Source organism: Colias croceus, chromosome 24 (assembly GCF_905220415.1).
Source record: "Colias croceus chromosome 24, ilColCroc2.1".
Taxonomy (NCBI): Eukaryota; Metazoa; Arthropoda; class Insecta; order Lepidoptera; family Pieridae; genus Colias; species Colias croceus.
In genome coordinates this window covers 6,284,260-6,307,709 of record NC_059560.1, presented here as the reverse complement: position 1 = coordinate 6,307,709, position 23,450 = coordinate 6,284,260, and the positions used below count along the sequence as shown (strand labels likewise).

The following is a 23,450-nucleotide window of genomic DNA, read 5'->3' as shown; positions in this document are numbered from 1 at the left end:
TGGACCTACTAAGATTTCCAGCGGAATGTGGCAACCGTAATTCTGCCTACATATTCTCAGTACAAATGAGAGTGCCCACAGATGTGAGGAGTGCTGGAACTGCGGACGATCACTCGGCAGTTGATGGCTCACAGGCCACAGCGTAGATGCAGGTACTGTCACCAACGCACTAGAAAAATGTGCGCCAAGTGCAATATCGGTTTACTCCTAAAGTGTTGGTACATGTTCCACAATAAATAAGTAGTGTATTTTTTTTTCTACTTGTTCGTAAATAAATATTATCATAATAATTTATATTTTATTCTCAACAAAAAAAAACCTCGTTAGTCCTTTAGAGTCCTAAGTTAAAACAATGCCCAGTGTCACCTGTAGGTGACACCCTCATAAAAAAATGGGGGTAGTATTTTTTTTTGTTCTCTGTTTTTGTCTTCGCTAGATGTATTTAAACTATTTTAGTAAAAGAGAAATGCAAAATTGCTATTAACTTAGACATGGGAATTGAAGAGTTAAAAATGAAATTCAAAACTTTAAAAAAATTTAAGCAGTTCAAACGCCGCCATTTTGCGCGCGCTTTGTGTGACGTCACATCACACGTCCAGTGGGTGTTTACCTTTGTGTTTACTATGGAGTGATGAATACAATGTCGTGACAGATGACGTCACATTTCGTTCGACCTGTGGTGGCGCGTTTTGGAAGTTTGAATTTCGCTCCCTTATTTTGCACTTTTTGAATATTATTTTAGGGGTATAAATAATAAGTAAATAAAAAAAAATCCTTTTCATTATAATATTACGATAATAAGTATTCGAGAAAAAAATATTTTAGGCCATTTAAAATTTTATGCATATTCTCTATTCTTCTTTAAGTCTGCTGTGCAGTCTATCATTAATAATTAATTAAAATAAGTAATTTTATTTAGTTCTTCTTTATTGAAGAGACAAAAGAGAATAATAATTATTCACAAAATAGGTAAATAGGTAATATACCAAAATAGGTAATGTACTGTATACAGGTATACCTACTCAAATTTTCTTTGAGCTCATAGAAATAAACGCAGAATTTCTCGTTTATTTTAAGTCTTTCTATCCTCTCTGAAAAGGTAAAAAGACCGTTTGAACACCGAAATTGGCGATAGAGATAGTGATGAAACATCACAGACATCTATTGTCTGTGTGAAACATAGATACTTTTTAAAACATAATAAAAGTAAGTCTATAAAAATTGGGGAATATTTAATACTAGCGGTCCACCCGGCTTCGCCCGTGGTACATATTTCACAATAAAAGGTAGCCTATGTTCTTTCTCAGGGTCTAAAGATTGTCTGTGCCAAATTTCATCAAAATCGGTTGAGAGGTTTAAGCGGGAAAGTGTAACAGACAGACAGAGTTACTTTCGCATTATAATTATTAGTTGTGATGTCCGTAGAATATTATTCTAGATATCGATACAATTAGTATTAAAATTTAAAAGTGAAGTAGCCTCTTATAAGATAAAATTTTCCTTACATACAAGTTACAGGTCTTTTTTTTGAAGGTTTGTCTCCACAAATCGAACAACCAATAAAGCGGTCAGCTAGAAACAATATCATCAATTCAACTCAGATAAATCAAACAGTATACTAAAGACCCTTTCAAAAGTTGCTACGTGATCTGGATTGATGTAGCGGGAAATAATAGCCGACAACAAACATTAGCCTATCCACTATTTATTTGGTATAGATAATAATATAATACTATACTTTGGGAGTTTGGAAAAGTAGGGTTCTTTTATGTCCAAAATCATTATTTACACTATCAAACATTTGGAGGATCACAAGCCTTTTATTTTTGGTTCGGCAAGTATTACTTTGTCTTTTGAAGTGAAACTTCTTTAGGCGTATTGCAGGTAATATTCCGTCACGTCATAGAGTAAGGCGGAGATTTTGGTATTTTTGAATGTTGCCAAAAAAGTTTCGTTTCTGACATGTGTGCTCTGCACACACGCTCTTTTTTGCGTTTATATATAATTAGACAGGTACTAGTTTTCCCGTTTTGTCTAAAAATTAATAAATTATATACTAAAAACCTTCTTCTTGAATCACTCTCTTTTAAAAAAACCCTCATCAAAATCAGTTCCGTAGTTTTAAAGATTTTGCATATATCGGGACGGGCAGACAGCATCAGCAACTTTATATACTACGTACCTATTGATAATACGTCATAATAAGTATTTTGTTGAATATTGTTATTAATACCTACATAACCTAATATGCGTATAATTGTCATGTTTCAAATTTCACTAGTAATTAGACCACATACCTACACCTGAAACCATGATACAATATTATTATTAGCGTACTACAATTACAAGTACAACAATTAAATCATTATTAATAATAATTAATTATTATGTGATATCAGTTATTACGGATGTGGAGAAGCTGTCGAAGCGCGTATTGAAATTGTTTGTATTTTATCAGTTCACTAGTGGTTTTTCAGTTGAATCGTAACAAACAAAAACTCCGTTTTTTATTGGATTAACCGTTATATTTGTTGTTGCTATCCGAAAAAATTACCTAAGCTTTTACAAATATTACATTACTTACACGGCTTCGCCCGCGTTATCAAAGAAAAACCCGCATAGTTCCCGTTCCCGTGGGATTTCCGGGATAAAACCTATCCTATGTGATAATCCAAGTTACCCTCTATATGTGTGCTAAATTTCATTATAATCGGTTCAGTAAAATTTGCGTGAAATAGTAACAAACACACACACACACATCCTCACAAACTTTCGCATTTATAATATTAGTAGGATGTGGTTGTTACTATAAAGTACCTAGGTAACCCAAGAAATATGTTAAGCTATTATTGATAGCTTATGGATTATTAACTTCACTGTTTATTGGCTTGCGTGTTTATAGGCTGGTCGTAAATTTAGCATAACCCTTTACTTATAGCCATATAGACTTAAGTGTTATATAATTTTACGTATTGCCTGTCACCTGAACCAAAGGACGATTACCTACATCTAATTTTTATTGATAAGAACTGTAGATGTAATTTTTACGATTAGTATTTACATATTACATATATTAATGTAGGATCTCGGAAAAATACGCGGGCAGTCGGCAGACTGAAAACAGCGCTGTTCGGGTGTTAGCCCTCAGCATGGCTGTCTGTTCCGATCGTCTAATATCTGTGTACTTTTTAAGTTAAGGTAGTCGTTTTTGTTGGCAATAAAGCTTTTTTTCTTTCTTTCTGCTATCGTTCAGTGAAAGTACCGTCAAAATCGGTCCAGCCGGCACTTTGACTAAACAGGCCACGGATTGTAATATATTGTAGATAATACGCGGGCGAAGCCACGGCTGATAAGCTAGTTTGAAATGTCAAAGAGACATTCTTAAGTCTCATCTTTATAAAGAAGATTGTACTTGTGACACTGTAAAAGAAATATTTTCACCGTTATAATTTCAAAATAGTTTGGAAAATCCAAAAGTGCACGCCTCATAATCTCATCCTTTACAATAAAATTGATTATTTATAAAGAGTACACTATAAATATAATTTAAAAGAAATAAAATAAAACAGTTGGAAAAGTAAAGAAAACGGTACCGTAATAATTGAGCTATTTTTCTTGTGGCCCCACCTAGATGTGAAACTGCGCAGGTTTAAGGGACTGACTACCAACTTATTTTTTTAAACCTTGGCTTATAGTATAAAGAATCGAGTTTATAATGGTGAATTTTGAGTACACTATAAATATAAAAAAAAATAAAGAATATATATAGATATACTAAAATTATGGAGAACAGTCGATATTTTTTTTTTTGTTTATTTAATAACAATTAAACCACATCGAATCAGACCCTGAAAAATGAAAGGGTTCTATTCCTGAGCATACTCAAGCGTAAGAGAAAAAAAAAGACTCGATTAGTAAAGTATTTCGGTCGCTATCGTGTTAACAAGAAAATCCTCCGCACATACAGACACACGGACGTCCAAGACAGAACTTTTTTAAACTGTTTTTTAATTAGTTTAAATAACAAAAATGACATCAAAAGTATCATGAATGTTAAAAATAGTGTTTTTTCTTAATATGTGTGTGTATGTATTATCTTACAAGTGCAATGTATGATACATAAAGACATTTTATGTTTGAAAAATCAGATGTTTTGCGCGAAGTGACAGTAGTACCCACCTCAACGCTTCGCTTATGAGGCGTGCAATAGGTTTTCTATCCAGAACTTGGCGCAGAATCGAGAAACTTTTATTACCTGAAGGTAACAAACAACTAACAAGAATGGATGGTTTTACGGCCGTTAACTGTATTTTAATGGAAAATAGAGATCTTATCTAAATTATAAGTCGAAAGCGAAACGTAGTTTCGGAGATTCGTATTTTTAATTTTGAATTATTTCATAGTATCAAGCTAGTATAGTGAACAAGTTTGAAAACGTAATAGTTCTTATTACAAGAATGTTATAGCTAGTATGAAATAAAAATAATTTAAGTACAATTTTACACATTTAATTCATAAATTATTTTAAATTGGAAAATGGTAGATTTGTAAAGGTAATACATGACTTTTCATATAAGAAAAGGAAAATAATTCATTGCTCAATAACAATAAGTGGGAAAATAATTGGAAATCTGCCATAAACTTGACACGCAAAGTTGTCAAGATAAGAACTAAATTAAAATATGTTTTGTGTGTTTTTTGTTTCAGTTTTGGTAAGTGTATTTTAGTTTTGTCGAAAATTTTGTGCTTTATAAAAATATAGAATAATTACATACCTAAATGAAAAAACCCGTTTCGCGTTGTCACGGTATCACATAAGAACGGCTGAACCGATTTCGTTAATTATTTTTCCTTGAAGTACGAGGATGGTTCTTATCTAGAGAAAACGTAAATATGTACCACGGGCGAAGCCGGGGCGGGCCGCTAGTACCTAATAGAATTACTATTTTAGTCATGTCAATTCCCAATAAATATTTTTTGTTGCCTGTCAGTTGATTATTAAAAAATATTAATATATTGAAGTCATATTATATTCAATAAAATAAATAGTAATATTCGTCTCCACCGATAAAGGCATCATAAAGGTAGATAATAATTCTAATATATTTTTTATTCTGTGTTAGATTTTCCGGCTACCCTCATTAAGTATTTGTGAATACAGTCATCCATCAAGTAAGTTTTGTAGATACTAATTTAAATTTTAATAAAAATAATGAGTATAAAATAAGCAAAATAATTATTGCTTTTCATTTTATAAACATGAGAGGTTTTTGTAATATTATTGTGATTACGTGAGAGAAACAAGAAACCATCGTTTTCGGTTTTGTAATAAAAAAATATAAGCAATAATTTATCAAAACAGGTTTAACGGAGGAAGGAAAACCAATCTTACGGGATGAAGAGAAAGCAAATAATGAATCAGGTAACATTCTTATTCATAAAATGTATACGCAAAAATTGTTTCAAGTAATCAAAGCATGTTATGGTTGTGTCATATTATGTCATGGCTTTTCATTGCCACAACGCATCGTTAGTGCCGGCGTTAGGGGGGGGGGGGGGGCAGAGAGGGCAATGGCCCAGGGCGACAAATTCTGGGGGGGCGCCAAGGTCTGAAGTTGGTTAACCTAACACTTGATATTGCTTCCCTCAAGTGGGCGCCACAATATTTTCGCCCGGGGTGTCAGTGGTCCTCACGCCGGCACTGCGCATCGTGGTAGGCAAAAGAGAATCATGCTATACTGTATATGTTACAGTCAAAACCCTGAACCAGTCAATATCCTTATTGACGGTTATTAAGGTTATTGACTAAGGGTGCCGGTCAATATCCTTATTAACGGATTTTATCAGATAAAACCAGTCAATAAGGATATTAACCGACGTCTTCATAAGTTTCCGTAGTGTAGCGGTTATCACGTGTGCTTCACACGCACAAGGTCCCCGGTTCGATCCCGGGCGGAAACATTTATTTTTAATTATTTTTTGCAGTTAATCTATTTCAAACTGTTTCTGCTTGTTTAACTATTTCCCTAGGGGTGACATTTTTTACCGCGATAAAACGTAACTATGCATGTACGATAATATCAGAAGAATCATATAAATAAAATTGCTCCGTTAGTCCATTGTGACGTGAAAGAGGGACAAACAAACGTACTTTCGAATTTTGAATTGAAATAACCTACTTTAGGCGCGTTGAGAATAAATTTCAAAGTCACCGTCACGTCATGGAGAAAGGCGACGATTTTGGTATCTTTGAATTTTGCCAAAAAAGTTTCACTTCTGACACATGTATGTTTGTTGAAAGTTAATTATATTACTTATATAAGTACATAACAGTATTATAAAACAAAACATTTTTTTATTATAGATAAAATAACAAAAGGCATCGATGTGGAACCTTCTTGGCTAACGAATCTTCGCGAATATGTGGAAGAAGCTGTCAAAAAATATGGTTACAAAGACGCGAAGCCATACATACAAAAATATGTTGAAGGTAGGTAATGCTTTTATATATTTGAAAAGAATACTTACTCTTATTATATTTTTAATTTAAAATTTCACAGATTTAGAAAGAAATTCCAGCTTACTACTACACGTAAAAGGCAAGTGTTATTTATAAATATTATATAGCTGTTATTGAAATTTGACCTTACCCACTTATGAAATAAAATGGTCATAATATATTACTATAGCGTTTTAACAAAATAATAAACCGCCTTCAAATTGTCAGAACCAGACCAAATTTAAACTAGACTAATCGGAAGGTCGGAAGGCTAGCTACCAAATAAATAAAAACGTCAAAATCGGTTCATCCTGTCGAAAATTCTGAGGTAGGTATTACAAAAATAAAAAAATACAATAGATTTGAAACCTCCTCTTTTTTAAGGTCGGTTGAAAATATACCCTTCTAATTTCTTTTTATACAAAATTAATCCTAGTTTTCCTTTACTATTTGCTTCATGCATAAGAAACAAAATGAATTTGTCTTTTTGCTTCACATTGTAGCAAGAATTTTCTATATCTTCAAGGAAGTAATAGGCCAAGATTAAATTAAATTCCTGCAGCTTTGTCTACATATTTCATAAGAACGAACAAAACATGTATGCAGATACCGGTATATATATAAATATATATAGAGCCATTTTTTCAATTTATTTTGGTTTAATGTATAAAATTAATGTTGGGTCAAACTTAATTGCTCTATATAATTCCTTGGATGCATGTTATTAGGGAGATAATATTATGTTTTAATATTGCAAGATATCAAAAATCAGGAAATTTTGATAATTTTATAATCGGTCACGTTATTTACGCATAAACCTATTTTTGTATAAAATGTAAATAAAATTAAACATTTTCTTACAGTAAATCCGAGAGGTAAGTCTTACATTCGAATAAAAATTCAGTTATGAATTAATAAGTGTGTAAGTCCGCGTGCGTGTGTACACACACGTGTGTGTGTTAATATTATTAAGTAAATTTATTCACACTTTTGATGTGTTTGTAAAATTGTCAAGTGTAGGCGTAGGTATAACCTAATTTTATAATTATTGGAATCGTGTTTTGTATTCCTAAATAAATAAGGTTGTTCGTCAGAATACTGTTAGCTTTCCGCCCACGTATTTCCTTCAGAAAGAGGTTTTTCATCTCTATAAAAAGTACCCTTTTACTGGCCGTGCCCCGCGGTTTCACCCGCATTCCTCCGCTCTTGATGTGTGTGATGATAATTATATAGCCTTACTCGATAAATGGGATATCTAACACCGAATCGGACCAGTAGTTCCTGAGATTAGCACAAACAAACAAACTCTTCAGCTTTATAATACTGTATAGATATTAGATATAGTATAGATAGAAGATAAGCCAGCTAACTACCTCCAGACAATCATTATCGGTCCATTGCGAAGTGAAGGAAAGACATACAAACAAACACAATCGTATTTGTAATATTATAAGGATGATTGAATATGTACCTATTTGTTTTAAAAAATAGCTGTTTGAATTTCCAGGAGTATCAAATGTTGAGCACAAACCAATACTACGAGCTGGACCTACAACGGAAGGTATTTATTTTTTATAACTACCCTCCCTGTTAACAATATTACTAATGTATGCATTTTTCACAGACAATCATAGACTACAGTAGAAACTCTTTATTCGCGCTTCCTTCATTCACATTTTTCCAGTTTCTTTATTTATTCAGTTTGTATAAAGTGGTATAAAGACATTCTTGTAGGTATTTATACTCTACTCAAGTTAAATGTAAGTAAGTATACATTGTTCTAATTAAGTTGATTCTTTGCTAGAAAAAGCTCCGCCGCACTTTTTGTAGTAACTTTATTTATTTTCATATTTTGTTAAGTACCTACTACTTCTTCACTACATAGCTATAGTATAAAACAAAGTCGCTTTCTCTGTCCCTATGTCCCTTTGTATGCTTAAATCTTTAAAACTACGCAACGGATTTTGATGTGGTTTTTCTTAATAGATAGAGTGATTTCAGAGGAAGGTTTTAGTATATAATTTATTAGGTTTTAGATAAAGCGGGCGAAGCTGCGGGCGGAAAGCTAGTTGTAAAATAAAATATATTTCTTTCTTTCCTACAATTTTAATATATTAACCGCTCCCTAGAAAATACGTTCTGAAAGGCTTATAAATAAATCAATATGTGACGTTGTGAAGCTAAAATAAGATTCACTTGAATAAATAAATGTTTGAGTTTGAATTTTAAATGAATCCGCGGAAAAGTCTTGCGATTTGCGAAACTCAAATAGGTATAGTCAATAGTCTACTTCGAATATTAGTTTTATTTACCTTGAAATCCATTGTTCAGTGTATACTGAGAAAGATAGCGCTGGCATGAGTATTGCTGATCAGCTTTTGCTGAGATTGTTGCTTTTTATCACAGATTTGTTACATATCGTTATTATTCTTCAAATAACTGACGACATACCTAATAAAATTCTCTCTGTGTATCTCTCTTCTCTTGTACTTGTTCTAAAATAAAATTGCATGTCGCTAACATTAGTCGATTGCCAGTTCTTTTCTTATAGAATTATAATTCAAAATCTTTAAAATATGTAGGTATACTGTATATATGTATATATGTAGTTACAAAAAAGTATTAAAAACCAAAATCTCGAACAAGGAAATGTAACTCCACTTGTTCGAGATTATCAGCTTTGTGCTTGCGATGTGACATTTGACAAAGCTCGAAAGATCAAAGGAAATTGATAAAGCACGTTTAGTCAATTACTTTTAAGATTGAATTTCGCCAATTTTCTAATAATGAACTTTCCTACTTCCTACTTTTGTTTAGCATGAAATTATGGCGGGAGTCACTAATAAATAATAATAAAATATTATGATAAGAAGGTTAATTAAGAAGCTTAATTTTCTTTTTTTTCCAAAACCGTGGTTGCTCGGGTTGCTTGGAAGAAATTGCTTGAAGCAATAAAGCCGCCCTTTGCATCAAATGTCCTGTCTGTGTGTGTGAAATTTGTATTTGTTTTGTATGCAATAAAGATTATAAATAAATAGATAAATTAATTAGACGTTATTGCACAATAGGTACTGGATTTAATTGCACACGCACAAATATTATAGTCTTTTACCCAAAATGGCTGATCAAAACTGGATGAAATTTGGAACAGACAACTTTTAGCATCTTGGCGCTATGCAAGTTGCATAGTGAAGCTCGTTATTCCTAAGAAAAAAAAAGTTTTTATAAAGCAATATTATGTAAAGGGTAATTATTTTTAGAACCCCCTGAACCTCAATGGCTGAAAAATCTTAAGAATTACATAAAGATATTAATAGAAAGCATTGGAAGACAGAACTTTAAAGAGTTTTTAACACCAGTGATTAAGTGTAAGTAAAAATTGTTGCATTAATATCAGTTCTGTGATATTATAATACCATTTACTAGTAGGTACTAGGTAGTTTTACTGAAGTATATAATACAATATTTTTACGTAAAAAAAATTACCGAATAAGTAATCCATCTTCAAAATTTTGATTAATAGCTACAAGCAAAAATTAATATTACATCCGGGAGATATAATTCCACGTTTCATTTCTTTCCATGTGCAAAATAAACAAAACGCGCGTCGCGCTCTTTTTGTCTTTCTTTTTTTTATACCTACAGCCGGCTGCGGCGCGCCCGTGTTACCAGCCTATATCTTTTTTCATACAGTTAATACTTATAATCTTAGATTACAAAATAAAAGACAGATGGAGCGTTGCCGAACTAAACCGAATAATTTATCGTCATTTTCAATAAAGCTATGTGTGCTGTCATTTCGCCGCTGCACTGTACGTACACGGTGCTTCTGTGTGCGTGTAATGTTGCCAGATATTGAAAAAATTCCCAAATTTTTCCCCGACTACGGAAAAAAGAGGGTTATGTTTTTCGAGTTTATGGATGTATGTATATTAATATTTCTTTGACACGCCCTGCAGTATAAACCGTTGGACTGATTTTGAGTTGTGAGGTTTCATTGCAATGATCTGAATTATTATGTTAGTGGCTGTAGAGTGTAGTGACGTAGGCTATATACATAAATGAGAAGTCAAGTTTTAATTTTTATTTAAATTATTTTATTACATAAAGTACCTGCCTACTAAAGTTATATATGGACAAAATAATTGTATTCAATTTTTTATTAAATAAATTACATAAAAAAAGTTTCAATATTAACTATAATAATTATATTATTTTTTATTTTTCATAGCATATGAATACGAATAGCGATAGTTTTTAGTCGAGAATACGGGACATTTTATTTTCATCATATCCATCATGGAGTTCACATAAATTAAATCGCTAGCGAAAACGACTATGACGTTTTTAAGCTTTATAAAAGTAAAAAAATAATGTATTATGCTTATTAAAATAATCTAATCATTATCATGAACCTTTAGTGCACTATACAAATAATCACATTCACGATCGAAAAATCCAACAGCATTACCCTGAAGATCCTTTAACCATTTTACCGTTTTACCAATAAAAATGGCAAATTCATTTTCAAAATACTGGCAACATACGTTGAAGTTTTGTATTCCTTCATATCTGTAAAATTATTATTCGTATTAAAGAAATAAATCAGCCAAATAATCTACAGAAAACCTGTGAAACGATGTTTTATCTTTTTTTTTGTTTTCGGGAACAAATTTTACAGCGTTTTATTATCACAAGACGGCATTTTTTTACTAAAATTGCAAACCCTTTTTGACGTATTGCATGACACTATATGCGCTTAGATATGCGCTATAGCACTGGTGCAGCGACGTATTTGTTTTTGATTTCGTATTTTCTTTGACAAGGGCGACGGGCGGTTGTCATGCTCCATCTGTACTTTATTTTGTAATCTAAGCTTATAATATTATTATTCGACTATAATATCTGGCTGCGTAAATTTAAGAAAAAAAAAATCTTGTTCGAAATTCAAATCTCATTACTAGCCTTTATGAAAATCTTATTAGGAACTTTATCCATAGTTTATGAGTTCAGTGAGTTAAATTTGTTATAATTAACTTTAAAATTAACAGCGATCGAGTTTAAACATGACGTTAAAATAACTGACATTGATGGTAAGTCTTTTATCGAATCCATTTTCCTTTTAAATTGTTATAAAAACAATAAATGAAAATGTAGTACCAAAAACTAAAGCTCAAAACCCTTTTCTATTCTTTTCGAGACTCGCAGTAAAACACTTGATACAAAGGAGTTAACTTGGCTTATTAATTAATTATCTGAGCTAGTCTAGATCCAAACAACAACAAGAAAACAATGATTTTAATGTTTCTGAAGATTTTTAAGAGCTCATTAATCTTTTTATTTTTGTAGTCGATGAATTTGGTAAGTTAAATTTAAGTTCATAATTATTTTGTTTTTCTTAACCCTTAAATTGATTTCGTCCGTTTTAAAAGACATAGTATTTACACACATGCTGGCGCTGTTATGGCAGACCTAAGCTTCGCTAATCGGTATATTGGGAAGAGACTAGCTATGTCCTTCGCGTACATGCAGGTTTTTTTACCAAAGCCATGTACAGTCGCGAATGGTGACCATTTGAAAATTGCAAAAAACGGATCTCTTGACTCTTTTGATAAAATTGATAATATCTGTAAGTATTTTGGCTATTTTGCTTATAATGTTATATTATTAGTTAGAATACGATTGTAAGTATAGTATTTTGACATAATTTTGACATATTTTACAATATTTGGTATACAAATATTCGTTTATATACGATGTCCCATAAAACGGACGTTGACAACTTGGAGTATATACTAGGGTATTCTTCACATGTCCTATGTAACGGACGTTGCCAATAAGGCCCTCCATTTTCAACGGAATAATTTTGATATATTTTTCTCTATTTTTATTATATTTTACAGGAGCATGACTTGGCAATCAATAAAAAATTCCCTCACTACCTCTGGCGGAAGCTGAAGAGTCTGGCGTTGAGTTGAGATGTCGATTTCGAAGGAAATGTAGACCTACAGGAGTGATTTCACTATGATAACAGTGTCAATCATTTACCCCCAGCACCATACCTTCGGAATTATACGACATATTGATTTGAGACACAATGAAGATTCAAAAAGTCAGAATTTTTACCATCAACAAAATATTATTGCTGCAGAATTACAGCCATTACATGAGGTGTGAGATGAATCTTCCCTACTTCTCAGTAGTTCTTCAGCCACAGCATCATGTTACTTACCAGAAATACCACCCAATGTTTGAAAATTTAAATAATATAATACCTTACAAATTAAAAAACAGGCAGACAATGGATATAATATATGCCAAAGAATCCAAAAAAAGCGATTTAAATTTCCTGTTCGTTTTGGTACTTCAGGCATGGTATACGACTTCTTTGCATACGATGAAGCAAACACATTTCAAACTGTACAATTTAGTGAATGGGAAGAGGACTTTCTTGGTGTATTAGATAAGTTCTCAGGCTATGTAATACTATTTCTATTCCAATTCTTAGCATATTCTTAGGCTGTGATTTTTAGTACTGTCGTTTTTTAAAATCCATTATTTTTAACGATATCGTTAAAGTTTTAACCAACATTTTAAGACAGACGTTTGAAAAGCTTATTCTAGATCCTCCATAATTATAATTTGATAATAATTTTGAATTACAGAGTTGAAAATGTGCATTGTAGTCATGTACCACGGTTGCAGGAATAATGTACAATGTCCGTTATATGTGACGGTTCGAACATGTACATATAATTGGCAATGTCCGTTTTATGTGACATAGTGAAAACAATAGAAAAAATTAAAATTTTTAATTTTTTTTTTCATTTTCCTCTTTTCTATCCTAATTCCAATACGTCCTCCAAATTTGGACATTATAAACACAAGTTATCTAGGGGTGACAATTTAAGGGTTAAAAAATTGGCAATTATTATTTTTGTTCAAAACTCGATAAAATTTATTTAGTAAAACATTACCTACATACAACAAAGTCGCTGTCGCTGTTTGTTCGTCCCAATGTAATCTTATTTCTTTTTTGATGATGTTTTTAAATATAAATATAGGTAATTCTTTGGGAAGGTTAGGTAGTTAGGTAAGTATCTATAGGTATAAGCTGTTAAATTTTGTACAAAGTGGGTGCAGTGCCGTCTTTAAGGCAGGGCCCGCAGGGCCCTGGCCCGAGGCCCCGAGGTAGGCAGGGGCCCCACAATTCTGAAAATTTTCGATATACAACAACAAATTTTATAACATAATAAGAAAAATATCAAATCACACACTTGGTAAAATAGAAACAAGATTTAGAAAATATATTTGTATATGAATAAATATAAGTATTGTTCTTTGTATAGATTATAATATATGGTTTTCATTCAATTTTATTTAAATTAGAATTGGTGGGGTATTAGTTTTTTAGATTCAAAAAATTTATTTATTGAACTCTCATATGTGGGGTCTTAAGAGACGGGGTTACGATTTAGCCTATTGCGTAATTGTAAACTGAAAAATGATAAAGTTAAAATTTAAGGATTTTCCATCCCTTACATAGGCCCCAGCCAGTACCTTGGCCCATAGCCTCGTTGATCCTAAAGACGGCACTGAGTGGGTGAAACCGCGCGCTGAAAGCTAGTAATAAATAAGGTACCCATGTATAATTGGTACCTACGAGTGTCATTTTATACGACGCGACGGACTGATACTAAAACCCCGCTGGGTACCATGAAATCCCTAAAGGTCACGCTTAAAATATATCCCTATAAAACCTCTTGAACCTAATTCAGTACAAAACCCGAGATCATAGGAATTATATTTAAATTTACCATATTATTACGTCTTATGCGTAGGTATTTATTTGTGTCACATAAGCGCATTCAATTTTCTATTTTTCTTGTGCCTCAAAATAAGTACATATTTGATACTAGCTTCCGCCCGCGACTCCGTCCGCGCGGAAAAATTAAGATTAATTTTTTTCTACGTATTTTTCCGGGATAAAAAGTATCCTATTTTATGCCCAGGATAATAAAGTTTAATTATACCAAGTTTCATCGAAATCGAACCGTTAGTTTTTACGTGATGCCTTCACATACAGACAGACAGACAGACAGAAAGATAGACAGACAGACAGACAAAAATTGATTTAATCACGTATTTGGGTTTGGTATCGATCCAGTAACACCCCCTGGTATTTATTTTTTCAATATTTTCAATGTACAGAATTGACCCTTCTACACATTTATTATATTAATTATATTATGTATAGATTAATAAGCTTCTAAGTAATTTAATATACCTAATGTTAAACATCTCCCAGGTAAAATAATTGTTATTTACGAAGAATTGAAGGCGGCATCCAAGATAATGAATCGGGGTAAGATAAATACTTAATATTTTTTTTTAATAAATTAAAGTGATCAATTTTGATAACGACTAAATGTGTGTGTTTAATAATAATTGTCCTTTCATCAATGGAAGAATTGTTTTGTTATGATAACGGTACTAATTAGGATGTTTATTTTTTGATGCCAATTTCGTTCGAATAAAGGTAATTTTTTTTTCTTGCCACAGATTACTGAAATATCATATGCTAGTTTTATGTACTATATTGAAGCCATGGCATAGTCGATAGATACCCGTATAAAAGTAGCCATTAGAGACTATTTAGTTATTACTAATTAGTAATCTGTGAGCACTAAGTTATTCTTTATATTTAACTTCTTTCCATCAAATTATTATTGTCTTATTAAATGCATCACTACATCTAAGTACATCATAATATAATATAATGACGTTCTTGTCATATTGATTAATTATGACTTTAATCAAAGACGACAAGCGATCAATTGATTAACTTGCTCTCGAAGTTTACGAGTTAGCTTGATAACATGTATATAGGTTATTATACGTATATTATTATCTGTGATGACACTTCACCAATACAGGAGGATGCTTAACTGTTTGATGATAATATTAGTTGCGAATCCTGACTTTGCACGGATTGAATAATGAGGTTTTAATAGAAATAGTAATAATATGGATTTAACTGTAATAGTAATTAGGTATACTTAGTTAGAAGGGTTTTATTTACATAAGAAAAGGAAATAAGAAAAGGTATATTTACCTACCTAACTATGTAGTTACTTTCAATTAAATAAGTGAATTTTTTTTTAATTAGTTAGTAAGTTTCTGGAAGGTAAGTAGCAGACAGTTAGAGAAAGAGCTTAGATTATTGTTTGTTATTTTCAGATTCGAAGAAGAGAAAGAGAAATAGAAAAAAGAAAAGTAAGTTTAATCCCGCTTATCCAATTAGAAAAAATTATGAAGGGTAATCAGTTTACAGTTATGTTCTCTACTTTTTTTAATAAAATATTAATTACCTAGGTGGGTATCTAAGAATACAAGGAAAATTGTTATTGACGCAACATTGTTCTTTGTCGTAGTTTTCATTTTAAAAATCAATTAGCAGTTAAGCATTACTTAACGATAAAAATGATGCAATCACAAATACTCATCTAAATTTATAACATAATATTGTAACGTTTGTTTCCATTTCAGAACGAAAGCGCACGAAACACGAAAGCGATGAATAAAAATAATCGTGGATTACATGAATAGAAAATATTCATTCTTTTTCAATGAATTCAATATGAAATAAAGTTCGTGAGAAATACCAATATCGTTTGTTGGATAAAATTTACTAATCTATGGAAATCAATATTTCAGCTTTGTATAATTTTAGGAGCTCGATTATTTGCGTTAATTGGAGCGTTATGGGAGATAAATTAGTTAACTGGCTTTATTGTTGTGTATTATTATTTGTTATGTAATAATTAATTATTATTGAGCTTTAATTTTGAATGGTTAGTATCATAGTAATAAGGAATAATAGTAATTAATACAATACTGGAAATAAGTACCTAGCAATATATCGTTGATATAATATTATATTGAACAGTTATAGAAGAGTAGCAACGTCATTTAAGTACCTACATAATAAACATTAACTTGTAATAATACGTGTACGGTGCAAGTGTTTGTATGCAAACATAAAAAATGGCATGACAGTAAGTTATTTACAGTGGTTATTTTATGTATTTTTTTTTTGTAATTATTCAAGTACGTAAGTACCATATAAAAGCAAAAAAAAACCTTGTTGTATTTTTCTCTTGATTTAACTGCTAAATTTATAAAAAACTTGATTTATGTGAAATTTATATAAATTTATAAAAAAAAAAACACATATACACATACACAGCTTAGTTAAATTATTATTATTCGTTTAGACTTGAGCCATAGAGTATTATTTTGTAGTCTATGTGCCTTCTAGTAAAAATAAATATGTCACTTGTCAACAAATGTCAACTGTCATTACAAATCTATTCACAAATTTGGCAACAAGATGATAAATACGAGGATAGTGTCTCGATTTTTTAACTTAAAATCACTAAAATACATTCATTGTAGATGTTCTAGTCGTGCTTTGTCTACATTTAAGTATTCTGACCACAATGGTGGTCATAGTTTTCGCAATGGACACTATTTTGGCGGCATTCTCGCTGTTGCTGCAGGAGTATGTAGTTATGTGAGCTTAAAGGAAAGGATAGAAGCTGCTACTATAAGTTTAGATGGTAGGCGTGAGAAGTATAACTTCATAGCTGATGTCGTGGCCGTATCTGCCCCGTCGGTCGTGTATATAGAAATCCAGGACAGCAGACGTTTAGACTTGTTTTCTGGGAAACCTATTACCATTTCGAACGGTTCTGGTTTTATAGTGAACCCAGATGGGTTGATATTGACGAACGCTCACGTTGTTGTAAATAAACCGAATGCTGTGGTCCATGTACGGCTTATGGTGAGTAAAATGTGTGATGTAATCTTTTAAACATATTGTGACATATTATATACATATTAATATGTTAACTTTCTATATCAATCATTTTGGTGATGTGTAATTTTCCTTCTTATGCATGTGATTAAACAAAAAAAACTATTGTTTGATGAACGTCATTGAAAATATCTGTTTTAAACCATTATTTATACATGAACAATTTTTGCGAGTACATCGAGTTGAAAGAAAAAGTAAAAAATAAATAATTCTTTATTTGATTATCTCCAAGACCTAGATGATAAAATAAAACAGTAAAGTTGATTGTTTAGTTTATAGCTATTAATTTAAAAAAAATAACATTTAAGTGTATTTCAGGATGGATCCACCCACATAGGACTTCTAGAAGATGTAGATATGAAATCAGACCTGGCAACACTGAGGATACCAGTGAATAACTTGCCAACAATGAAATTGGGGTCTTCCGCTGATTTACGGCCTGGCGAGTGGGTTTGTATTAAATATTGACATAGTGTTAAGATTAAGATTAGTTAATAATTTCCTTGCAGGATAAGGAATACAAATGTGACGCTTTAGGGTACTATGTTATTAGACATTTTTTGTTCGTCTATGTGTCCTCTATCCATACATATCACTTTAATCGTGCACTGCGATTTTGAAAAAAAATCAAAATGGCGGCGGGTTGATATGCCAGAAAGTTTCAATGCCCCTTACTGAATAGATTTTCAAAGCCAATTATTTTCATAAATCAGTTTAAAGCTTAACCCATTGAGCCCCCAGCGGCCCGATCGGTCCACGACACAATAGATTTTCTATTGTGTCTGTGATTCCGGGGGCTAAGTTATTAAAATTTAATTTTCATTCTTATATTTTTATTTTTTACTACTACTAAGGTTGATAAAAAACAACTGATCCATACAGTCTGTTTTATTTAAATTTAAAGTTTTAAATTACAAGTCTTATTTAGGAAAGGGCTAAATAATATAATTAATAGGTGATGTTATTTTCAGGTGGTAGCGATGGGTAGTCCTTTAGCGTTAAGTAACACAGTGACAGCAGGAGTTGTTAGCTCTACGCATAGAGCCAGCAAGGAGTTGGGATTACAAGGTGAGATATTTATTGAAATAAAACGTCTTCAGAACTATTGAGAGTAAAATATCAAAGTTGCGTCATGGCAATATCGTAACGTCATGACATTACACCCTTTATATTGCCCCGATAAGGCGATTTTGGTATCTTTAAAATTTAAATCTTGCCTAAAAAGTTTCACTTCTGACAAGTGTGCTCGGAAAACACGCTCTTTTTTATTTACTTTCGATTGAATAAATCGATTACTTAATTTGAATAGATTTGAAAATTTTTTGTGTAATTTGAAAAATATAGGGAAAAAAGTTTACTGGGCCATTCATTTCAGTACAACTTCTGTCTAAAATCAGCTAAGAAATCTTTTCAATGTAATATTCAAAAATAAAGAAAATAGAAAACAACTTTTTGGAATAAGATAAAATTTCAAAATTGACTCTAAAAGAGTTGGTTACAACTTACAAGTGTTAAAATATAATAATTTTTAATATAATATTATTCCAGGTAAAGACATGGTGTACATACAGACAGACGCGCCAATCACCTTCGGTAACAGCGGCGGGCCGTTGGTAAATTTGGACGGGGAAGCGATAGGCATTAATAGTATGAAAGTCACGTCTGGCATATCTTTTGCTATTCCAATTGATTATGTAAAGGAGTTTTTGGCTAAACGTAAGTATTTTGAAGTATTTATTTTAAGTTTATTAAGTAGCAAATTATACCAGCCCAGGTTGATCTGGCATTAAATAGAAGTGAATATATTCTCTAAGTACTAAAAATAATAACAAGTAAAATGTTAATTGGTGAATTTTTAAAATCATTTGCTTTGTTTTTGAGTTTAATTGCAACAAACAAAGAAATAGCCTATCACTCGGTTAAAATGTATTGTTCTTTTCATAAAAGTACTTTCACAATAATTGGTCAAATAGATTTTGTGTTAAATCATAAAAAATAATTATATTTTAAATAGTTCGCTCAGTTGCCTGGTAAGAGAGCGCCTTTATTTAGTGGTAGGAAGCATATTTATGGACAAAATATATTATTTTGTTATAATTTAATACACTTACACTTGTATTTGCAAATGCATTGTACGAAAATAATAAGAAATATTTTTTTTGTGTGATATTTTACAAATTACTACCTTCAATTATAATTTACATACATCTTGAAGTTTTGCCAAGACACGTTACATGCAAAATAAATATTAACTTAAATTAGCTACAGTTTAGCATTATTGCCACATTTAATTTTGCAGGCAAAACTAAATCACCTCAAGTATCAAGGCGATACTTGGGTATCACGATGTTGTCTTTGACGCCGAATATTCTCATGGAATTACGGATGAGGAACCCAGAGGTAATTTTAAAATATAAAATTTAGAGCCTTTTTGATTTATTCTTGTAAGTTTTCGCGTGAATGAAAAATGTAAAAATTGCAAAAAATTGTTTTGGACGTTTTTTTTTTCAATAAAGGAGCCTTTTTATTAAATAAAAAAGAGCGTTTGTGCCGAGCACACGTATCTGAAGTATAACTTCTTTGGCAAGATTCAAAGATACCAAAATCGTCGCCTTACTCCATGACGTGAGTCGTGACAGTATTGCCATGACGCAACCTTGACATTTTACTCTCAACGAGCCTAAAGAAGTTTCACTTCAATAAAAGTAATATTGATGTCTTTTTAAATTACCCTAACCATCCTGTTCTGTATGAATTAAACATAGGAATGTAATTACTATGTTCAATTCATACAGAAATAATTTAATTACTATCAAAACCATTTGAGTAGTTTTGGAGTTTATTCTCTAAATATATGAGAGGTAGATGTATGTAAAAACCATATTTATTAAAATTTCAGATGCCTTCAGACATCCAACATGGTATCCTTGTATGGAAGGTCATAATTGGATCTCCAGCTTATAAGTGAGTATAATTATGTTGTTTCATTGTATATTATTTATTTTATTTTATTTTATATTATTTATACAAGATGATTATTTGTAGAAGATATTTTTGCTGCTTACTAGCAGTCAGATATTGTTGAACTGCTTCTTGTGGCAGATATTTTTGCTAATCTCCCCCTAGTGATATATTAATGCTCGTGACTGTACTTGCTAATGATAATGAAATTACTGAACAAAATTATGTCTGTCCTTTAAAAAATGAGCTAAAAAATTTCAAATTTAGATCTATCGAATCCACAAAAAATTCGGTAGATTCGAATAAAGCGAGGGATGAGAAAAAGATGGCGCATACGGCATAAGGGAAAAATATCACGCGTAACGAAAAAATGTTACACTAATTTTTTTTCCAACCCCGTTATAGAAGTTTCACTTCAAAAAATAAATAAATAAAGTCCATATTTCCTCATATTCCTGTCATAAACAACTCAGCTTAAAAAAATATCGTTGTTTTTTCTTTCAGCGGCGGTCTCCAGCCAGGTGACATAGTGACGCATATAAACGGTACGCCGGTGACAAGCGCTACCGATTTATACTCTGTGCTAGAAAATTCGAGCGGCAAATTGACAATGCAAATTGTTAGAGGAAGATTACGGACCACTATTGTTATTGCGCCTGAAATTCATTAAATGATTTGTAAATTGTTGTTTTGTTTTATTTATAACCAATAACAAAGAATAAAGTTGGAGTGTAAACGGTAAACAATATACCAAAATAGTAATTTTTTGAATCTGCGTGTTCCGGTTAATCTCAGAAACGGCTTGACTGATTTTGACAGAATTTCACTAACAGGTAGCTGTTGTTATATAGAGAACAAGTAAAGCAATTTTTTTATACCGAAATTCACACGGGATCATTAAAATTAAAAGGAAAAAACATATTCACGCGTGCGGGTGAAACCGCAGGGCTCAGCTAGTAATTATATAAAAATATATAATATATAAATCTTGATTGAATTATGTTCTTAAATAGTATAAAATTTGTTCATATGTAGAAAACAGCATTATTTCCTTGCAATATATATTTGTTTGTGATCATAAAATTTAAACTAGCGTTCCGCCCGCGTTATCAAAGAGAAACACGCATGGTTCCCGTTCCCGTGGGATTTCCCGGATAAAACCTATCCTAATTGTTAATCCAAGTTACCCTCTACATATATATGTGCTAATTTCATTGTAATCGGTTCAGTATATGCGTGAAAGAGTAACAAACACACACACATACACAGACACATCCATCCTCACAATCTTTCGCATTTATAATATTAGTAGGAAGTAAGTAGGATACCTATCTATAATGTGTTGAGCACGGTGAGCGTTATTTATCAGCTGGATAAATAAAATAGTTTTATTGTTTTCTTCACTGATGCATATTTAAAAAATAAGATATTGCCGTAGTTTTCCAAATACGTCTTATAGGTTCATCGGATCTATCTATTCTTAAAAAAAAACAATTAATGAAGCATTTAAAATCATATCTTTTTCTATTATTATTGTGTAGGAAAAAGAAGTACCTACCTAACTATTTATGTAGGTACCTTAAGGGACTCACACACTACACCAATTTTGAAAAAATGTCGATGTAGTTAGGTATGTCTGTACGAGTGAAATATGAGCAACTGATTTAATTGTGTTTTTACTTTTTTAAACCGACCGTGGTGGTAAACTAGACATAAAATTACAAAATGTTGTGATATTATTCTAATTATATCTCTTATTATAAATGCGAAAGTTTGTGAGGATGGATGTATGTGTATGTGCAGGTGTGTGTTTGTTACTCTTTCACGCAAATACTACTGAACCGATAGCAATGAAAGCTAGCAACTACATAAAACTACATTACTAAGAATAAATGCTTCATATGGGATTCAATAAAAGCCAGTATAATTTTATTCGATTTATTTACAAAAATTGAATACATAATTTGCCACTTTTAATACTAACCAAGGTTCAAACAAATAATATGATATGACTGATACATGCTAAATACATTGGTCCCTATATGAAAAATAAATTTCTATATACAAAAAATATGTGTGCATGTACTAATGTACACACGTAAGAAGTGAAACTTCTTTATGACCTTATTTTTTAATAAATAATTTACTATATTGCAACTTAACATATAATATAAGGTGAATCACGCGTGGTAGGGATAAGAAAAAGATGGCGCGTAACGGAAAAATGTCACGCGTAACGAAAAAATGTTACACTAAATTTTTTTCCAACCCCGATAAAGAAGTTTCACTTCAAAAAAATCTAAAATATCAAAGCAAAAATTTTCCTATGATTTTAACTTTAACATGCATGCCAATTATAGTAAAGTGGCTTAAAATTATAATTTAGATTTACATTCTTTATTCTATCAAATATAACATAATCAATATACACATTGTTATTTTACTAAGATCGTGGTTAAAATAACAGTAATTATGTATTTACATAGTAAAACAAAACAATGATTACAAATCTAAAACTAGATGCTTTAGGAACTAATATTTCTACAATAAACAACCTTAAAACTACTTTACATATGATACATATTTGACTAAAATAGACCTCCTCAAGATATCTCATATTTTTGGTTTTATAAATATAGGTAAACTAGTTTTATTACATACATTCTATTATAGCCTTTTTATTATAGGCCATGACTATAATATGCATTTTAAATTCGAACCAGTAGTTTCTCACGGTGTATTTGTGTCGCAGTCGGATTGTATAATCCGCCGTAATACATTACGGCTAGCTGTTTTCAAAAACAGGGCCGTTTGGTAATGCGGCGGTTCAACGATTAGCCGTATTGAATGCGGCTAAATAAACGGCATTTTGTAATATGTCGAGAATTCGTAATCAGAAATTTTTCGTTTGGATAAGGGGCTGGGTTAGGTTAGGTTCGTGTTTTTAAAACTACACAGAAATAGGCTCGCGACCGTCTTTTTGTAGAATTTTGAAAAAAATAAATCCTCAGCAATACGGCTAATCGTTGAACCGCCGCATTACAAAACGGCCCTGTTTTTGATAACAGCTAGCCGTTATGTAATACGGCGGATGCCGGATTATACAATCCC

The 23,450-nt window shown here is 31.5% G+C and overlaps 1 protein-coding gene, 3 long non-coding RNA genes and 1 other non-coding gene across 6 annotated transcripts; all 5 read left to right on the top strand.

The window, feature by feature from the left end:
- Positions 1-5,126: 5,126 nt before the first annotated feature.
- Positions 5,127-6,603, top strand: LOC123702813. The gene is made up of 4 exons (XR_006752921.1): positions 5,127-5,172; positions 5,363-5,422; positions 6,365-6,490; positions 6,561-6,603. It is a non-coding gene; the product is annotated as an uncharacterized LOC123702813 (long non-coding RNA).
- On the top strand, positions 5,889-5,961 carry Trnav-cac. Its single transcript has one exon. It is a non-coding gene; the product is annotated as a tRNA-Val (tRNA).
- A 3,167-nt stretch (positions 6,604-9,770) lies between the features above and the next one.
- On the top strand, positions 9,771-15,761 carry LOC123702814. 2 transcript variants are annotated; one of them, XR_006752922.1, is made up of 3 exons: positions 9,771-9,867; positions 14,808-14,864; positions 15,740-15,761. It is a non-coding gene; the product is annotated as an uncharacterized LOC123702814 (long non-coding RNA). The 2 variants fall into 2 exon arrangements; XR_006752923.1 differs by lacking the exon at positions 9,771-9,867 and adding an exon at positions 11,434-11,592 and having other exon boundaries at positions 15,740-15,751.
- LOC123702812 lies at positions 11,910-13,314 on the top strand. Its single transcript, XR_006752920.1, has 2 exons — positions 11,910-12,128; positions 12,403-13,314. It is a non-coding gene; the product is annotated as an uncharacterized LOC123702812 (long non-coding RNA).
- A 1,089-nt stretch (positions 15,762-16,850) lies between the features above and the next one.
- On the top strand, positions 16,851-21,026 carry LOC123702726 (serine protease HTRA2, mitochondrial). The gene is made up of 7 exons (XM_045650513.1): positions 16,851-17,345; positions 17,697-17,828; positions 18,350-18,446; positions 18,927-19,094; positions 19,678-19,778; positions 20,278-20,342; positions 20,844-21,026. Exons 1-7 carry the CDS (start codon positions 16,893-16,895, stop codon positions 21,007-21,009), a joined length of 1,182 nt encoding a protein of 393 aa, XP_045506469.1. The 5' UTR covers positions 16,851-16,892; the 3' UTR covers positions 21,010-21,026.
- The last annotated feature ends 2,424 nt before the right edge of the window (positions 21,027-23,450 follow it).

Excerpts from the sequence above, each read along its gene's own strand:
- LOC123702726 (XM_045650513.1), top strand. The coding sequence starts at position 16,893 with ATGATAAATACGAGGATAGTGTCTCGATTTTTTAACTTAAAATCACTA. Across the intron at positions 18,447-18,926 it reads CAAGGAGTTGGGATTACAAG|GTAAAGACATGGTGTACATA; the intron begins GTGAGATATTTA and ends ATATTATTCCAG. Across the intron at positions 19,779-20,277 it reads TACGGATGAGGAACCCAGAG|ATGCCTTCAGACATCCAACA; the intron begins GTAATTTTAAAA and ends TTAAAATTTCAG.